Here is a 13,094-nt window from a genome sequence, read left to right as displayed (position 1 = left end):
GGTGTCGGTCAGGTGGAGCTGAACGTGTGGAAGGAACCCCGCAGACTGCTCAGCTCCTGGACGCACCATCGAAAGACTGCGCGCAGCAGCGGATGGCTTTATGGAGCTTACATTGCAGCTCGTGGAAAGCTAGAAGCCTTGAGTGAGACTGCCATTCGCTGGTGTTGGTGTTGGTGCTGCTTCGCCGACTGTTCCTTCTTCTTTGGTCAACTTTCCTCGGCACCACCAAGCCACTTCTGCATACATCACTACCATATCGCAACCATGACCGCAACCCCGCACGGATATGACACTGCATGTACGTCGGGAGATCACTTCAACCAGGCTTTGCTTGCCCTCGGCGTGTGGCTAGCTAAGGCTCAGTCAAGCTGACAGCTGAGGCACGCTTTCACCACGAACATAGCAGCAGAGAAGCAACATACTTCCACCACAAGCTCGTGTGTTTTGCATAGTTTGCCATCAGGTAGAGTGCAACGTTTAACAAGCAAGGCATGATCTTGTTGTCCTCTATGCTTGAATCTGAACAGCATGCACGCTCGCTTGCTCGTAACGATGTGCGACTGTCGATCCTAGTTGTCATGCTTAGATCAGCTTGCCACAAAACGCCTTGGAGCCGTCTTCACGCAAGATACAGCCATGTCTACACCGATGTAGTCGTCGAAAGAAAGCCAGAGCTGTAGACTGCGAGCGGAATCTCGGTATGACGGTATCAGGGCGGGGGATGCATACACTAGTAGGGTTGAAAGTTCGAATACCCGTAAGCTGTACAGTTAACCCTACCAGCGTCTCAGCTGACAATGTGCCATGAGAGAGATGAAGTATGTAAGTGAGATACTTAAGCACAAGGAACGTATGGCTTTAGACGTCCGTAGTCTGCACAGGTCCCTCGTCTTCTAAAGCAAAGGCTCAATCACACAACTCCAACATTTCTCTCCAAACACACCCATCCAACTCCACAATGTCTGTCCGAGTCACCTTCAATAACGACAGGACCTCTGGCGCACCCGGTGAACCCACAACAATCAATGTTGACATCAAAACCGACAGCAAAGACGTCGGCGTCGCGAGTCTGGCCTCCAACGGGGGTAAGCCTGTTCTTGCGACCAGCGTCTCCCAAACGCAAGAGAACGTAGTAGTCACCGTCACGGGCAACGGGAAGACGTACACGGTGTCGGGAAACGGAACGCCAGTCAAGCTCCAAGACGATGGCAGCAAGGTCGATGTCTCCAACTTCACCATCAAGGCGAGCAAGAAGTAAAGTGGTGTATGCTCAGCAGAGATAGAAGGAAATCCATCTCTCGCCACAATTTCGAGTGCAACCTGCTTGTGCGATCGCTGTGCTATATCAGTTTACTTTTGACATGCCCCAGCACTCGGCTTCCACAAGACCACCTGAACGAAGTCGTGCGCGTTCAGACGCAGGTACACCGGCGCAGGAAGGGTTACACTGCACGTTGCTTCGCGTGCCTGGCATGTTTTAATGAGGCGCTATCGAATTGTGCCACGGAACGTCATGACTTGACGGATGACGGGAATGCGCCCGATGAGTATGCTGATCGGAGTCACTGCTGTCAGTGTAGGTGCCGGTAAGCTAATTAGCTAGAGCGCAACAAGCTAGCTGTGTGTTCGCACTGGAGGCGGTCGCAGGACCGACGACAGCCCCCCGCATTCCATGCTTCAACACGGATGAGAAGATGGTCTGGAGATATTTGTGTGCTGCAGGGGACGCAACGGGGGCGAAGGCATGCCATGTGCGTTGCACGCAGCTGCCGTGCGCGGGTGAGGAATGCAGACTTTCTATTTGCGGAGCGCGATGTTCAGCTCCCGTTCTCCAACCACGCACATGGAAGCGTTCGCTTGCGGATAACGACTAGCCCGACAACGCGATTCGCGGGGGAACTCTGCAAGGCGAAATCAAGACACCGCTGTGCGCGCTGTGCGCCGACTGTGCTGTTGGACGTAGACAGAGGGCTAGGTTGTGCGACCCAAGACGCAGATGCTCAAGCTTTGGCGACGCAATGTTGCATGCAAGATGATGGATGGCGTGAACTCTGGCTAACCCGTGATACGGTGGGCTGCAGCCGGAGAGCTGCTCCGCCGTCCTGGAGGTCTGGGGGCTTGTGAAGCTCTGTACAACCGCATGGGGCGCAAAGCGTGCACGTAACTCGGAGATGAGCGAGTCAGGCTGACAACAACACGTTTCTGGCCTCACGAGTGCGCTTTCAAGAACATACACGGCTTTGGGGGCGTGAGCCCTTAGCGCTGCAAGGCCGATGAGATTATACGGAATGGGGCCAAGCTCGCGAGGCGTGCTCTTTGTGCTGGCAGTCAGCTTCCTAGCCGCAAGCCTAGATGGCTGCATGCGAGCTCGTGGGATACCGAATGGATAAGTAGGCGCATGCCGTCGCGCTCCTGGCTCTCAGCCTTGTGCTGGATTCCCCTCAGCTTGCTGTTGCGCTTCGAAGCTCTTCAGATTCTTCCTTCACAGCCTATCCGCCATGTTTGCGCTCTCGCTAATGCTCCTGGCGTCCTCGGCTTGGACTGCGAATGCCCAGGATGACGACGCTTACCACCCCCACGGCGCGTTCGCTTTCATTCGGTCTGGAGAGCGCACGCCGCTTCTCACCGGCGACAGCCAGGTTCTGACCGCGCTGGGTGCGCAGCAGATGTACCAACTGGGCCAGAATCTGAGGGCTAGGTGGATCGATGGCGGCGAGAATGCAGGGCTCGGTGTCCAGAACATTGCAAACATGTCGGTCGACATGTTGAACAACGACCAGATCTCTGTTCAGACGTTGGACAAGCAGTATCTCGTGTCTTCGGCGCAGGCCTTTATGCAAGGCATGTACCCCCCCAACGCGGCGGGCAATTCGACTGGATTCGGGGATGCGACGGGCTTGCTGGCGGACGGAAGGGTTGTGCAGGCGCCGTTGAATGGATACCAGTACGCGACTGTCCAGTCGTTCAGCGAGTTTGCGTACAACTCCATCTACATTGATGGAAACTCAAACTGCCCGGAGGCGAGGCTGGAGTCTTCGCAGTACATTGTGTCGGACAGCTTCAAGAACACAAAGGCTGCTAGCAAAGAGACGTATAGCCTGCTGCAGACCAGCTGGTTCCAGGGCAATTTGCTGGATGACCAGAGGTAGGTGGAGCTTCGAGTCTGTCTCGAGCCCGCCCGTCTGACAGCTTCTAGGGACTACGACCATGCTCTGGAGATCTGGGACTACCTCGAGTACCAGTACACGCACAACCGTACCATCTACGAGAGGCTCACCGGCAGCCCAGTGTACAGCGGCGTCTACAACGCGACGCGCCATCTCGCCGACGAATACGCCTGGAATTTCTGGGGCAACACCGGGGCCTCGAGCAGCGACTCGGACAACCAAGCCACTGGCGGCAAAACCCTTGCCGCGGAAATCTTACACCAGTTCCAAACCCTCATCACCGACCGCAAGAACCACAGCACGTCCACCGTCGGCGCCTCGCACCCCATCACGCTCCTCTTCGGCGAACCAGACCCCATGATCAACCTCATCAGCCTGATGCGCATGGACGCGCGCGACAAGACCTTCCAGGCCATCCCGCCCTACGCCTCAGCCATCATCTTTGAGCTCTTCTCCACGGGGGCCGACTCGTTCCCCGCATCCGAGGACGACCTGTGGGTGCGCTTCTACTACCACAACGGCACCACGGACTTCAACGGCCGGCTGCTTGCGTTCTCCATGTTCAACGGCCAGCTGCTTGCGTTCCCCATGTTCAACAACGGACCCAGCCACACGGACATGACGTGGCGCACCTTCAATATGCTGTTTGGCAGGATCGCGATGAACACCATCACCGAGTGGTGTTCGAGCTGCAACGCGCCGAGTCTGTTCTGCACGGGCGTCGACAGCCAAGTGATTGTTGCCGTAAACCCCACGTCGTCATCCAGCGGCAAGCGTCGCGGGCTGTCGCCAGCCGTTGCGGGGGTCGTTGGCGCAGCCGTCACGCTCGCTGCTGCGTGCTTGCTGCTCGCGCTGGCGGTGCTGGTCGGCGGTGTGCGAGTCCACCGTGTGCAGCGCCGCTCGCCGTCCGCGCTGGGCGGCTTCAAGGGCAGCGATAAGCTCGCGTCTGATGCGGATGTTGCGCACTTGGCCAAGGGCGGTGCGCTGCCCGCAGGCATCGCGGGCTTTGGCGCGACGAATACCGCGGCTCCTAGAGCGCGGCATGAGAGGGTGGGGAGCTGGGAGTTGAGGCAGAAGGAGCTTGGCAGGGTCAAGAGCGGGGATGTGGGCGACGAGTTTCCCAGTCCGAGGGAGAGCTTTGAGCATATCGATGTCGTGACGAGTCGGCCTGTGCAGCCAAGAGAGAGCGTGTGAGGCGGTGTGGGAAGACGGGGGTTCTTACCATCTTTACGCTTTCAGGAACACGACATGGTGTTGAAGGGATTGGAAGGGAAGAGGTAGCCTGGCACGGAACTTTGAGACCGTCATGATACCCGGCTTCGAGACCGTCATGATACCCGGCTTTGAGCCTTTTTTTATTTTTATTTTATTTTTTTATTTTTTTATTTTTTTAAATCTCACGACATGTTTCCACGGTGCGATTGACATCTCTTTGGAACCATTTGGTCTCTGTTCAACGTGCATTCGAGTCTTGAGTTGCAATCTGGCGCAGGCGTCTCAGCGGGAGCCACCTCGGCCGCATCGTTCAGGCCGGATGCAGGGTCTAACCAGATGAGCGGGTTAGGCCCCATGTTGGCGCACCCGGCGCGTTCGAGGGCTGCGGGCTGCGTGCTACGTACCGCGGGCTGCGTGCTGCGACCCCCGCCAGCGAGCCAGAGAGGCGGGCAAAGTGCGAGTCCACTGCCCAGTCGAAGAAGCAATCTGCAACCCACATGTTCTGTGTCGCCGGGGTGCATCGCTCACGGTGACGTAGCGTGCATGACACGGAGCAGCAGCGACGACAAGCGGCCGTTGACGATCTGCGTGCGTTACTGCGTCCCCACGCCATGTCATCCATCTCTTAGCGAGGCCGTGTTCCCCTGCCACTGCGGTTAGCGGGCGGCGGAGGTGCTTGCGGACGAGGGAGTGGCCCTCGATCTCAACGGCGACTGTCCCCAGACTGCCCCCAGACTGCCCCCAGACTGCCTCCAGGTTGCCTCCAGACTGCCTCCAGACTGCCTCCAGATTGCCTCCAGATTGCCTCCAGACTGCCTCCAGACTGCCTCCAGACTGCCCCCCGACTGCCTCCAGACCCGTCTCCCGCTGTCCACTGCCAGCCCCGGGCATGGCACGCAGCGCGCGGAAGCGCATCAGCTACGTGCTCCCGCTGGCCAACTCGGCGGGCGGCCACCGACTCGGAGTCAATGGTCTCGCCGTCGACCCGCAGAGCTCGACGCTGTAGGTCGCCATCCGGCCCGTCGTGCCTGCGCGCTCCCCGCTGACCCCGTGCCCCAGCTACTCGGGCGGCCGCGACGGCGTCATCTGCGCCTGGGACCTCGGGCTCGACCTGACCAAGGCCGTCGACGATGAGCACGACCCCTTCGCCGACCGCCATGCCGCCGACTACGCGCCCCCGCCGACGCGCTTCCGTTCGCAGGTGCAGGCTCACACGCACTGGATCAACGACGTCGTCCTCGCCCACCACAGCGCCGCGCTCGTCTCGGCGTCGTCGGATATTACCGTCAAGGTCTGGCGCCCGGCCGCGCACGACGCCGTCCCGCCCGCGACCATCGGCCTGCACACGGACTACGTGAAGCGCGTGGCGTCGCCGGGCCCGGCCGAGAACTGGGTCGCGTCTGGCGGGCTCGACCGCAAGATCAGCCTGTGGGACCTCAATGGCGGCGGGCGCACCCTCGAGATCCATGTCGGCGAGGACGACAACGCGTCGGCCAAGGGTTCCGTCTACGCGCTGGCCGCCACCCCCACCATGATTGCCAGCGGCGGGCCCGAGAGCGTCGTGCGCGTGTGGGACTCGCGCACAGGCAAGCGCATCACCAAGTTTGTCGGCCACACGGACAATGTGCGCGACATCCTCGTAGCCCGCGACGGCGAGACCATTCTGACCGCCTCGTCGGACCAGACGGTCAAGGTGTGGTCCATGAGCGCCGGCCGCTGCATGCACACGCTCACCATGCACAACGACAGCGTGTGGTCGCTGTTCTCCGAGGACCCGTCCCTCGCCGTCTTCTACTCGTCCGACCGCTCCGGCACCGTGGCCAAGACGGACGTGAGAAAGTGCGCCGAGTGGGACGAGGGGCTTTCCGTGGCCGTCTGCCAGGAGCACGAGGGCGTGGGCCGCGTCGTCAGCGCCGGCGACTACATCTGGACGGCTACGTCGAGCTCCAGCATCAACAGATGGAAGGACGTCGACACGTCTGCCGACGTGGAGCTGCCAGAATCATACAAGTGGCACAGGAACAGCGTGGCTACCTCTCGCTCGCGCTATCCCTCGCCGCCTGCATCCAGCCCGCCCGCCAACGGCGGCGCTGCGAAGATGCCCGGACGAGCGATCCTGCGCATGTCCAACACGGCGCCGTACCCGCAGCTGCTCACCAAAGACCCTGATGGATCCACACCCGCTAGCGCGCGAAAGCCAGCCGAGGCCCTCGAGACCGCCGCAGAAGCCCACGGCACGCTGGCGGTGCGAAACGCGCCAGACTTTTGCATCGAAGGACAGAACGGGCTCATGAAGCACCATCTCCTCAACGATCGCAGAAGGGTCTTGACCATGGACACGGCAGGAGAGTGCATGCTGTGGGACCTGATCCAGTGCGCCCCAATCAAGTCGTTTGGCAAGAGACACATGGAGGATGTCCTGCCCGAGTTGAACACTCGGGAGAGCGTGGCGCATTGGTGTGCGGTCGACACAAGAATAGGAACCTTGACCTGCGTCCTCGAGGAAAACCACTGCTTCGACGCCGAGATGTACGCCGACGAGCTGCAGCTGGAAGAGCAGATTGACTTCCGCGAAGACCACCGGATCAATCTGGGCAAGTGGGTCCTGCGATATCTCTTCTCCCATTTCATCGACGAAGAAATCAAGCGCGACGAGATGTACCGGGCCAAGCGCCTGCAGGAGAAGCAGCAAGAGGCTGTATCCAGGCCAACCAACATTGAGCTGCCCAACGCCACTCTCAACGGCTGGAATCCGTCAGGGCCTGCGTCTGGCTCCACCCTCAGGGGGAACGGGTTCCACTTCCCACACACACCCGGCATGGGCATTGGCCTTGCCACTCCCACAATACCGCCCGCCAGCGCTGGACGAGGGGCGCACGGCAATGCGTACCTGACGCCGACCAACGAGGACGGCAACCCGCTCGAGCCTACCAAGTCGCAGCGAAGCTCGACCCAGGACGGCCAAGACTACTTTGGCGCAGCTTCCTCGAGCGGCCCCGCCAACGACAAGCCCGCGGAAGGTGCGACCGAGCCCAAAGAGGAAACCGTCTCATCACCGACCGCGGAAGACACGCCATCCAAAAAGGGCAAGGGCATGTTTGGCAAAAAGTTCAAAATGGGCTTCAGCAAGAACATATTCGCGACAGGCACGCCCATTGCCGCCGAGGTGCACAAGCCCGTGGTCGATGACAAGGAGAAGACGGACGACAGCGACTCGCAGTCGAACAAGACCAACGAGAAGACGTTTGAAGACAACTTCTTTGGCTCGATTGAGCGGATACGACACGGATACGAGGAGACGCTGAACACGGGCGTCACAGACCTGGTCTCGGCGATTGCGCCTAGCCTGCCCAACGATACACCAGTGTTGAAGCCTCCAGCTATGACTACTATCCTCATCCAGGAGGACCGCCCTGGGTCGGGTGGCGTGGCGGATCTGTTCGAGGGCAAGGTCGGCACGTTGGGTCTTCAGGCTGACCTCATCGAAAAGGCCGCGCCCATGTGGCTCGGTGAGGTGCTGCTGCGCGTACGTACCATGCTTCGTGTCTGCCGAGGGCTCCGCTGACTCGTCGTTACAGAACCAATTGCCAGCCAAGGATGTCGTCAAGGTTTCATTCGTCCTGGAACCATACCAGAACTCGCTACCTGCCATCTCGACAGACGGGTCAGTCCCCCTTCCATCTGCAGGCGTCTCGACACTACAGTGCTCCCTTCCGTCTGCAGGCGTCTCGACACTACAGTGCTCCCTTCTGCCTGCAGGCGTCTCGACACTACAGTGCTCCCTTCTGCCTGCAGGCGTCTCGACACTACAGTGCTCCCTTCTGCCTGCAGGCGTCTCGACACTACAGTGCTCCCTTCTGCCTGCAGGCGTCTCGACACTACAGTGCTCCCTTCTGTCTGCAGGCGTCTCGACACTACAGTGCTCCCTTCCATCTGCAGAAACTGACAGCCGCCAGCAACAATCGCCTCAACGCCAACCGCATGCTCCGCGCCCGCAAGATCCTCGGGTACGTAGCCGAGCGCATCGAGCCGCCCCCGACCAAGGAAGAGCAAGAGCAGGCAGAAGCCGACGGCACAGATCTGCGGCCACACGAGTACCTCGAGCTCTACTGCAACGGCCAGGTACGTCTTGTTATTCTTGTTCCTCGCCGTCACGGCCGCACACTAACACGCCCCAGCTCATCGACCCGCGCATGACGCTCGCGTCCATGCGCGCGCACGTGTGGCGCGGCGGCGGCGACGTGGTGCTGCACTACAAGGCCAACGGGAAGAAGGAGCTCAAGCCGCTCCCGCAGCACCCGGGCTTGCCGTTCGCGGTGCAGCAGGGCGGGCTGAGCTCGGGGCTGGGCAGCAGCGCGGCGAGCGAGGGCAAGGCGAGCAGCGAGGCGGGCGGGAGCCAGCACTCGAGTCAGGGCGAGAACAGGAGTGCTGGGGTTGGGCCCTGAAGGGATTGGAGGGATTGGAGGGATTGGAGGGATTGGAGGGATTGAAGGGGTTGGAGGGATTAAAGGGATTGAAGGAATTGAAGGGACTGGAGGGATTGAAGGGATTGAAGGGGTTGACGGGATTGAAGGGATTGAAGGGATTGAAGGGATTGAAGGAGTTGTCTTGGACACGGAGCGCTGGCGGGAGTTGGGTGGAGGTTGGATATCTTTTCTCGACGTTCCTTGGCTGGCTTGGACTGTACATAGTCTTAGGAGGTGGTTTCTTGTATGTAGTCATATCTCATCGACAGCCGTCTATCGTTACAACATAATCTCCCATGCTACTCTCCTTCTGGTACCACATACATCTACGCCTCCCCCTCCCCTCCCAGCAGATTGCTCGCCCACTGGTAGCTCCCCAGGAATATCGCACCGCCTACGCTGATCCAGCCAACCCTGGGCCCTATTCCCGCGAAGAAGGCGCGCGGCCCGCTCTCCCTCAGTATCTGGCTCAGCATGCTGAACATGGGCTGCTTCTCGCGGGCCAGCATCATCCGCGTCTTCAGCACATCGAGCGGCGTCGTAAACGCAGCAGCCACAGCCCCCGCCGCGCTGCCCAGCACCCCACCCTCCCAGCCGCTGACGTGCGTCCGCCCCGTCTGCGCCCGCCGCCGCGCCTTCAGCGCCTCCCACAGCGGGAACTGGATCACCGTGAAGGGTATCTCGCGCGCAATCGTGATGCTCCACCCGCGGTACAGCTCGCGCCACACGTGCGGCAGCCCGCGCGCGGATCGCTGGCGCAGAATGTGCGTCAGCGCCGCCAGCGACGACGGGTGCTGGCCCGCCTGCGCGCGCTGCTTGACGACTTCGGTCGGCACCCGCACCGCGCAGGCGGCCACCTCGGCCACGCTCGCGGCCAGCATGTGCGCGGCTGCGCCTGCGGTCTCGGTCCCTGTGGCTGTGCGCGCGGAGAGGGCCCGCTTGATGCCGTCGTACGTTATGAAGAAGAGCGCTGCGCCTGGTGCTGAGCCCCAGAATGCGGAGCCGACGCCTTTGTACATCCCGCTGAAGCCCCCCGAGGCGACGAAGCCGGATGAGGATTGTAGCCGCGTTTTCAAAGTGTCGAGGGGGAAGAGCGTCATGTCGACTGTGGTGCCGGCGAGGCCACCTGCCTGGGGACGTCAGTTTACATTGCGGGAGGTAGTGGTGGGAGTGGTGGGAGTGGTGGGAGTGGGGGAGTGGTGGGAGTGGGGGAGTGGTGGGAGTGGTGGGCGTTGTGCGCGGGTGGAGGAGAGCTGTGAAGCTGTCGCGTGCGACCTCGGAGCGGACGTGACAGCGTGAGATGCTCCAATTGAGTCGGCAGCAGGGAACGTGTGCAGAGACAGGATAAAGGGGTGAAACCACGTACCAACAGCGACACCGCGTACGGCGACTCAACCCATGGCTGGCTGCGCGCGGGCTTCGGGACGCTCATCGTGCCGAGTGGACGTCGTGCTTGAGCTCCGGCGCGCGCTCACGTCACTTGCGAACTTTTGGCGAGACGAGTCTGTGCGTTAACCAGCAGCTGGCACGCGACTTGAGCCTCAACGCGGCTTGGAACTCGACACGACTTTCGAGACTCGAGAGAGACGGAGCGCAAAGGCAGATGGACAGATTGCGCGCTGGTGGATGATGAGTGCGTCTGGACTGACGGTGCGTTGTCTGGCGAGCACGGGAGTGGCAGAGGCACGGCAGGAGACGGATCGAAACGGCGTAGACGATGCCGCATCTCGAACTGGAGATGAAGATGGAGATGGAGATGGAGATGGAAATGGAGATGGAGATGGAGATGGAGATGGAGATGGAGATGGTGATGGAAATGAAAATGGCAATGGAAATGGCAATGGAAATGGAAATGGAAATGGAAATGGAAATGGAGATGGAGATGGAAATGAAAATGGCAATGGAAATGGCAATGCTGCAGAGAAGCAAGAAGGAGGAGGCAGCTTGAATGACAGCAGAGAGAGCGGCTCTATCACGGTTGACGAGCGAAACACAAGCTGCATACAAGAAGCGCAGCTGTCGCCAGACGGTACATGCATCTTCACCTCGGACTACGACCGCGCATTCTCCGTCTACCCCATCAGCACCGACGTGCTCGAGGCGACTGCCACACAGCCCCTCAAAGTGTACGCGCAGTTCAGATCCGCAGACCCCATCTGGGCATTCGCTGCCAACCCGCTGTTCAACCTGCAAGACTCCAACAGCACGCACGTCCTCGTCAGTCGGCGAGACCGATACACGACGCTCCATAACGCGCTCTGGGACATTAACAACCCAACCGCCACCCCTCCAGTCCCCGCCTCGCCCGTCTCCATCCACACCCCGCTCGCATCCTACAAGCTCATCAATCACCTGACCGAAGCCGTCACCGCGCCGCTCAGCCTCGCCTACTCCAACTCAGGCACCCACTTCTTCGCCGGCTCGCACAACAGCATCTCCATCTTCGACCTGTCCCATACCTCGGACCCCGTGAGCAGCATCCCCACCATCCCCTCGGCGCGCACCAAGCTCAAAGGCGGCGGCCGCGGCTTCAAAGGGCACATTTGCGCCCTCGCCGTCTCGCCGCCCACAGCCGCATCCGCCGAAGGCCTCGTGGCCGCAGGCTCGCGCACGCGCTGCGTCGGTCTGTACGACGCCCTCAGCGGCGCAGAGGTGACGCACTTCTCGCTCCCCGGGACCGTGAATGGCCGCACCCTGCCCAGCGAGGCTGCGTCACCCCTCGTGGGCGCCGGCGTGAGCAGCCTCAAATGGAGCCCCTGCGGTCGCTACTTGTACGTCGCCGAGCGCGACAGCGACGTCCTGCTCATCTACGACGCGAGGCGCTTCAGCATGGCGCTGGGGTACTGCGCGGGCAGGCGCGCGCACACCAAGCAGAAGCTCGGGTTCGATGTCTGGAACGCGGGGCCCAGTCCTTATGACATCGAGGGCGTTGCGCATGAGGTCTGGGCCGGCGGGGTGGATGGGAAGGTCAGGGTGTGGCGGGATCCGTATGCGAAGGAGGGCGCTGTCGAGGCGGATGAGGTCGTCGACGTCGGTGGGGAAACGATGCCCGTCGTGAGTACGCTGGTGCATGCATCTGGTAGTCTGGCGGTGGCTGCGCGCGGAACGCTGTCAGTGGACGACGGCGCACTCGAACGAGGCATCAAAAGAGGTGGCGGCACGCGACCCAGGTTTTCCGAGCGAGGCTATCTCGACGTGCTCGGGCTATCTACGTACTGAGCTCATCCACCCGCCACCACCCTCCCTCAACACTGCACCCGGGACCCGTACCGCGCGCCTTCCACAGCCCCTCCCACCGCCTTCCCCGCTTCCTCATACACCCTCTCCAGCAAATCCGCCACAGCGTCGACAGGACTCTCGCACAGCCTCGGATTCGCCAGCAGCACGCGCCACTCGCTGCCCGTGCCGCCCGCGTACACAACGAGGCGCGCCTCGCACTCGTCGCCCGTCTGAGCCCGCATCTTGGAGATGGCGACGCTGTACGCGTGCCCGTCCGCGGGGCCGTAGGTCGTCGCTGCTTGGGCTGGGCTGCGTTAGCTGGGCCGGTGAGCGAAGGGAGACTTACACAGGATGAGGCTTTCGAGGCGCGTTATCAGCGCGAGGCTCGCTGAGAGGTTGGCTTGGTCGGTTGTGTTCATGGTGGCGCGCGGTGCGTTGTCGAGTGGCGGTGCGTTTGAGAGTCCAGCAGAGTCCTTGGGTGCGAGGTTGGGGTGGCCCCGCGACTGTCCTGGTTGCCTTTACGTTCACCGTAGCCTCGTTGCGATGAGACTCGAGGTTCACCCTACCAATGGCGGGAATGCACCGGTGTGTTGAAAACATGGCTGGAGGCCTCCAGGGAATGATCGTTAGTAAGAGTTTTCTTCACATTTACGTGCTTCGACACAACAGGCGCACTAGGGCAGCTGGAGGTGATGTCCTGCTCATGCTATCTGGCAAATGCTTAAATCGGCATCCGCCACTTCCTGAAGGAGAATGCCGAGGCTCTGCGCTTGTCTGGCAAGGCGCTCGAGATTAGGAGTACTGCAGTAGGATGTGGAAGAGATAACAGACGAGAGGGGACATGCGTTGTACGGGTGTGGTGGCGTTGGACTTGTTGAGGCGCTCGAATGAATAGATGAATGAATAAGTGAATGAATTGATTAACATCATGTAGAAGCCGGGCTTCTCCCAGTTCCCTCAACCGCCCAAGGGGTACATACTAGGGACGCGCTACAATTAGGTTTTATAAGGTACTAGCTCTACCCCG

General features: G+C 60.8%; 4 protein-coding genes across 4 annotated transcripts; 3 read left to right on the top strand and 1 right to left on the bottom strand.

Annotated features, from left to right (window-relative positions):
• The first annotated feature begins 2,419 nt into the window (after nucleotides 1-2,419).
• Nucleotides 2,420-4,460, top strand: M421DRAFT_418388 (phosphoglycerate mutase-like protein). Its single transcript, XM_033591764.1, has 2 exons — nucleotides 2,420-3,145; nucleotides 3,197-4,460. The coding sequence occupies exons 1-2, from the start codon at nucleotides 2,499-2,501 to the stop codon at nucleotides 4,359-4,361; spliced, it is 1,812 nt and encodes a 603-aa protein (XP_033451157.1). The 5' UTR covers nucleotides 2,420-2,498; the 3' UTR covers nucleotides 4,362-4,460.
• A 627-nt stretch (nucleotides 4,461-5,087) lies between these two features.
• M421DRAFT_362090 (WD40 repeat-like protein) lies at nucleotides 5,088-9,079 on the top strand. Its single transcript, XM_033589687.1, has 7 exons — nucleotides 5,088-5,384; nucleotides 5,442-7,908; nucleotides 7,961-8,046; nucleotides 8,339-8,504; nucleotides 8,561-8,820; nucleotides 8,893-8,984; nucleotides 9,015-9,079. The coding sequence occupies exons 1-6, from the start codon at nucleotides 5,272-5,274 to the stop codon at nucleotides 8,897-8,899; spliced, it is 3,099 nt and encodes a 1,032-aa protein (XP_033451156.1). The 5' UTR covers nucleotides 5,088-5,271; the 3' UTR covers nucleotides 8,900-8,984; nucleotides 9,015-9,079.
• Nucleotides 9,080-9,174: 95 nt separating this feature from the next.
• On the bottom strand, nucleotides 9,175-10,280 carry M421DRAFT_57947 (mitochondrial carrier; the record flags this gene model as incomplete). Its single annotated transcript, XM_033595550.1, has 2 exons — nucleotides 9,175-9,978; nucleotides 10,215-10,280. 2 exons carry the CDS (start codon nucleotides 10,278-10,280, stop codon nucleotides 9,175-9,177), a joined length of 870 nt encoding a protein of 289 aa, XP_033451155.1.
• Nucleotides 10,281-10,565: 285 nt separating this feature from the next.
• M421DRAFT_3178 (WD40 repeat-like protein) lies at nucleotides 10,566-12,067 on the top strand (the record flags this gene model as incomplete). The annotated part of the gene is made up of 2 exons (XM_033589268.1): nucleotides 10,566-10,655; nucleotides 10,865-12,067. The coding sequence occupies 2 exons, from the start codon at nucleotides 10,566-10,568 to the stop codon at nucleotides 12,065-12,067; spliced, it is 1,293 nt and encodes a 430-aa protein (XP_033451154.1).
• Nucleotides 12,068-13,094: the final 1,027 nt, after the last annotated feature.

Source organism: Didymella exigua (genome assembly GCF_010094145.1).
Source record: "Didymella exigua CBS 183.55 unplaced genomic scaffold M421scaffold_7, whole genome shotgun sequence".
NCBI classification, from domain to species: Eukaryota; Fungi; Ascomycota; class Dothideomycetes; order Pleosporales; family Didymellaceae; genus Didymella; species Didymella exigua.
The sequence above is the reverse complement of the archived record's forward strand: the minus strand, read 5'-3'. Positions and strand labels throughout refer to the sequence as shown.

Coding starts and splice junctions, on each gene's coding strand:
- M421DRAFT_362090 (XM_033589687.1), top strand. CDS start 5,272: ATGGCACGCAGCGCGCGGAAGCGCATCAGCTACGTGCTCCCGCTGGCC. Junction 5,385..5,441: donor GACCCGCAGAGCTCGACGCT/GTAGGTCGCCAT, acceptor CCCGTGCCCCAG/CTACTCGGGCGGCCGCGACG. Junction 8,047..8,338: donor CCTGCCATCTCGACAGACGG/GTCAGTCCCCCT, acceptor GACAGCCGCCAG/CAACAATCGCCTCAACGCCA.
- M421DRAFT_418388 (XM_033591764.1), top strand. CDS start 2,499: ATGTTTGCGCTCTCGCTAATGCTCCTGGCGTCCTCGGCTTGGACTGCG. Junction 3,146..3,196: donor AATTTGCTGGATGACCAGAG/GTAGGTGGAGCT, acceptor GACAGCTTCTAG/GGACTACGACCATGCTCTGG.